Source organism: Monoraphidium neglectum (genome assembly GCF_000611645.1).
Source record: "Monoraphidium neglectum strain SAG 48.87 unplaced genomic scaffold scaffold00259, whole genome shotgun sequence".
Taxonomy (NCBI): domain Eukaryota; kingdom Viridiplantae; phylum Chlorophyta; class Chlorophyceae; order Sphaeropleales; family Selenastraceae; genus Monoraphidium; species Monoraphidium neglectum.
In genome coordinates, this window is record NW_014013369.1 from 26,808 (window position 1) to 31,519 (window position 4,712).

At 66.4% G+C, this 4,712-nt stretch overlaps 1 protein-coding gene across 1 annotated transcript in view; it reads left to right on the forward strand.

The window, feature by feature from the left end:
• The window catches only part of MNEG_2324 (hypothetical protein), a gene marked incomplete at both ends in the record, with an annotated part of 4,287 nt that extends 2,306 nt beyond the window's left edge, over positions 1–1,981 (forward strand). The window contains 5 exons of the mRNA XM_014049204.1: positions 116–226; positions 434–595; positions 895–1,083; positions 1,309–1,467; positions 1,766–1,981. Of these exons, the coding sequence (XP_013904658.1) occupies positions 116–226; positions 434–595; positions 895–1,083; positions 1,309–1,467; positions 1,766–1,981 (837 nt within the window). The remainder of the gene's footprint in view (positions 1–115; positions 227–433; positions 596–894; positions 1,084–1,308; positions 1,468–1,765) is intronic.
• Between the last annotated feature and the right edge of the window lie 2,731 nt (positions 1,982–4,712).

A 4,712-nucleotide genomic window follows, 5' to 3' on the forward strand; every position in this document is an offset into this window, starting at 1 on the left:
GGGGGGGGGGGGGGGGGACACCGAGGGAGTCGCAGGCACGCCGCCGCAGTGGGCGCTCAGCCCAGGCGTCTGTTCTCACTCCCTCCCTGCCCTTCTCTGCATTGCCTCTCCCCAGCACTGCGGCAACCACGGGGCGATGAGCACCAACGCGGCGGTCAACGGGTTCCTGGGTGTGTGCAACGACCTCGTGGGCGGCTCCTCCCTCATGTGGCGCTACCACCACCAGGTGCGCCCGCGGCCGGCGGCCCTGCCCACCTTCCGTGCGCGGTCGCAGCGAGTCGCGGCGCCGCGCCTGTGCTCGCCGCGGCTGGGGCTGTGGGAAGGTGCGCGGCCCTGATCAGCAGCCGGGCGTACGCACGCACCGCTGGCGCCCCTCCAGCTCTCACCGCGCCCCATCCGCGCGCAAACGCGCACACCTGCGCCTCCCCCCAAGGTGTCCCACCACATCCACTGCAACGACGACGCGCTCGACGAGGACGTGTTCAGCGCCTTCCCCATCCTGCGCTTCGACGCGCGGCTGCCCAGGGCCTGGTACCACCGCTTCCAGCACATCTACATGTGGGCGACGTTCCCGCTGCTCACGCTGGTGTTCCAGGTGTGTGTAGGGGGGGGGGGAGAGGAGGGGGCGGCGGGGCTTCTGGGCTGTGATGCGCAGAGTCATGTTGCGGAGTGAGGCCAGCGCAGCTTGTGGGAGCGCCAGTCCAGCGGACTCGTTGGTTGCAGGCACTGGCCTGCCTCAATGGCGCTTCATCAAGAATGTTCACCCTAACAACATTAACGCATGCATGTGGGCATGCGCGTACACATGCACACACACACACACACACACACACACACACACACACACGCGCGCGCGCACACACGCACACACGCACACACACGATCAAAACCCAGATCGGCGACATCCAGGCACTGTTTGAGAACAAGACCCAGGGCGCCACCCTCTACGGCGCCACCAACTTTGAGCGCGCCACCGTCGTCATGGGCAAGCTCATCCACTACACCCTGCTGCTCGGCCTCCCCTGGCTCCTGCACGGCCCCGCCGCAACGCTCGCCGCCGCGGCCGCGTACTCCGTCACCCAGGTGCGCGCGCTGCGGCGTACGGCGCGCCCCCCCCGCGGCGGCGCTTGGCGCCCAAGGGGCCCTCGCGCCGCGCCACGGGGCCCGCCTCCGACCGCCCCGACCCGCGCCGCAGCAGCACCGCTTGTCCCGCCCTTTGCACCGGGCCCTGCCATTGCAGTCGTCCCGCTCTGCTGTGCCCTGCTCATGCGCCTCCCAACGCGACGCCCCTCTCCTTTTCCTCTGCAGTCCATCGTCCTGGCGTCCACGTTTGCAGTGTCCCACAACGTCCCCGAGGCCAAGCCCCTGGACGGCGGCGTCCCCAAGGCCACCCTCTACGACACCGAGCTCGCCAGCCGCGACTGGGGCGTGCAGCAGATCGTGACCAGCGCCAACTGGGGCGGCCTCGTGGGCAACTTCTTCACGGGCGGCCTCAACCTGCAGGCGAGGGCACGTTGTGGCGCGCGCAAGCGCAGAGGGCGGGCGCTCTGCGGCGCGTCTGCGTACATGCCCGGCTGCCACTGCCTACATGAGCTGCAGCCGCTTGTCGCTCTGTGGCAGGCATGCATGCGCGCATGTCACGCAGTCCTCGGCCTAGCAGAGCATTGGCTTGACACACGCAACCTAATCAGCCATAAACCATTCCTTCAGACTCTCGAGTGATGCCCGCCCGACCTGTTGCCCGACCCCTGCCTCCGCCCCACAGGTCGAGCACCACCTCTTCCCGGCCATCTCGTTCATGCACTACCCCGCTATCTCCAAGATCGTGGCCGAGGAGTCCGCCAAGCGCGGCATCCCCTACGCCTACTACCCCACCCTGCCGGAGATCCTCGGCCGCTTCGTGAGGTACATGAAGGAGGTGGGCGCCGCCGAGCAGCTGCCCGCCAGCGGCGCTGCGTCCGCGCAGCTCGCAAGGCTGTGAGCGGTCGGCCGGGCGGCGCCGCTGGGCTGTGAGCGGCACGGCCGCATGCGAGGGAACCAGCCGCCTCCGCGGCCGTCGCCGCGGGGCGGGTTTCGTGTCCAGGATCAGTGCCGGCTTCAGCCATAGCGTCATCAACTGCACAGCGGAGGCCGTCGCAAGGGCGTCTGTAGGCAGCTGCGGCGCCCGGCGCCGCCCGGCGCAGGGCCAACAGGAGCGTGGTTGAGAGTCGCGGGGAGTCGTGTGGAATGCTGTGCGCCACGCCTGGCTTGATTCGACTGACAAGGAGCGACCCTGGAGTGCAGAGGGCTTCCTGCCGTTATGCTTGCGGCCCCGACATCAATTGTCAGCACTGCGCACGCCCGCTGGCCCTCCGGCCGCGCGCGTGCGGCGCGTCAGCGCCAGAACCTGCCCAGCGGCGCAAGATTGCGCGCCCCCGTCGCAGCGGCAGCGCAGCAGGACAGGGAGCGAGCCTTGTGTCGTCGAGCGCATTACCCGCAGTGATCTGAAGAGGCCAGGCCCCCAGCCATTGCCTTTGGCCTGCCCCTGTGCACATGGCAGCGGCGGCCAAATGCGCCTTTACACACTGATTAGGCACAGCGCCGCCCGGGCGCACATGCGTCTTCGGTTTGTGTGTGGATGTGAGTGTATGTGTAGGTACGTCCGCTGTGTGCTCCAGTCACTGTCAGTCTTCCGCCGTGCAGCTAGTAGGGAACTGGCCTCCCGCGCACGCACTCCAGTGTGTGCCCAGGGCTGGCGCTTTCACTGACATGTCTCGCCGCAACCTCGAGGCCGGGCTCCAGGCTCACGCGAGCCGCCGAGCTGCCGCCGTGCCTGCGGCCGCTGTGTTTGCGTGTGTGCAGACGGCCCGCGGGCCCGGCTGGCAGCGCCGCGCGGCACGTGATTATGCATTGCCCTCAACACTTTTTCAACGGATTGGCATGCTCTGTCAGGCCCTTCATGCTGCATGGCATGCGATGGGCCCCAGCGATCCAAGGAATTTGGCGCGCCCGCTTAGCTGGCGGTGGTGTGAAACAGCATTCGCCCATTGCTATCGGTGCTTCGCTACCGAGGGGGTGGCGGCTACCCCTGCCAAACCACAGCTGGACAGCGGTGTTGTGAGGTGCGGTCGGCCAGTCCGCCCACGAGCAAGTGTGTGAAACACGTGAGAAACCTCAGGCACCACAGCGGCCTGCGCTGGCCGAGAGGAAGCTGCAGGCAGACTCCATGACATGGCCAGGTGCCTCGTGGCGCTGAGTGCCGCAAGGAGTGCTCTGACACTGGCAGTGCCTGGGGGAGAGCGGGGCTCACGGGCATACTGACTGCCTCACCCTCACGGGCGGCGAGGTGCGGCGCCAGGTTGGCATACAAAACACCAACAGTCGGGTTCTGGAGCCAGGAAACTGTGCCGCCTGTGCCTGAGAGCTGCGGGCGTTGGTGCCATTTAGCTGTTAGTTATACACGTCTGGAAACGGGGAGTCCTGAGCGCAAGCCTGGCAGTGGCCCCACGGCCTGCATGTGCCACCTGGGTGGGAGCGCGGGGCCAGTGACAATTTTGAAGTGGCTCGACACACGGCCGTGTATGCTGGCATCAGTGCGCGGAGAGCCCAATGCTCCTGCAGCTCGCTTGTCTTGAGCAAGCCTGAAGATCGACACAAGAAGTTGGCTATATGCGCATGCGCATGCACGGGCAAGTCACTTGAAGTGTGTGGGTGTGGGCAGTCGAGGGGGCTTCCTGTCCAGCACAGCAGTTGCAGCCCGACTTGTGAAATGCTTGCATTTAGCCTTGGCACATTCGCCGTAGTTAGAGCTCTACACCAGGTCAGGAGCGTATCAATTTGCGTCGAAGCGATCAATGCCGTAGGGGGCATGCAGGTCAGCAGTGCAGCGTGATAGTGCTCTCCGCTTTGGAGAAGCCACGATGTGCGCAACGACGAGAGGGGAGCGACCAGCAGCAGGGAGGTCCCACAGCACGAGCGACCTCGCCGGGCTCTGTGCAGGTGGTGAGTGGTCTTATTCACCATTTTATACATGCGACGTTGTGCTTCCGCGATGCTTACCACCGATGCGGTGGGCTGCCCTTGCCCAGAGGGCAGCAGGGCACTGGGACCCACCTGTGCGTATCTCGCGCGCAGACATGCTGCACCGCGAACAGCAGCCTTTGCAGCAGGGGATGCGGCGGACCAGGTGCGCGGATGCTGCGGCGCTCAAAATCGGGATTCTTTCGAACGCTGGACAGCACTGCAGCAAGGACTGGCTGGTTTCTCATAGCTTAGTTTGCACGGGATTGGCCTGGCTGTGTCGCTGACGGGGGCATGCTCGCAGTTCGCGCGATGCGTTCACGGGCGTTGGCTGGGGCACGGCCACGCGCTGCGGGGACGCACAGCTCAGCAGTGCAACATCATACATGCGCACCCTGCCGGGCTTCGTCACTCACACATTCTCGCCGCGGGCATGCCCCCTGTGCAGCGAGACGACGCCCAGAGAATTTTCACAGCCGATTAAGCGGTCACGCAGCGAGCAGAGCCTGGCTGGCGCCGCTTCTGAGGTTGCGGCGCCGCAGCACCCACTCCTCTGCCTGGACCAGGGGGAGCAGAAGCTGCTGCAGCAGCAGCCGCTCTGCAATGCCAGCCCGGCCGCCCCCGCCCGCGACGAGCCGCTTGATGCGATTGGCGGCCAGCCCCTGGGCTACCGCGGCTCGTGGCTTTCGTCGCTGCCGGCGGTCCTTAGCGAA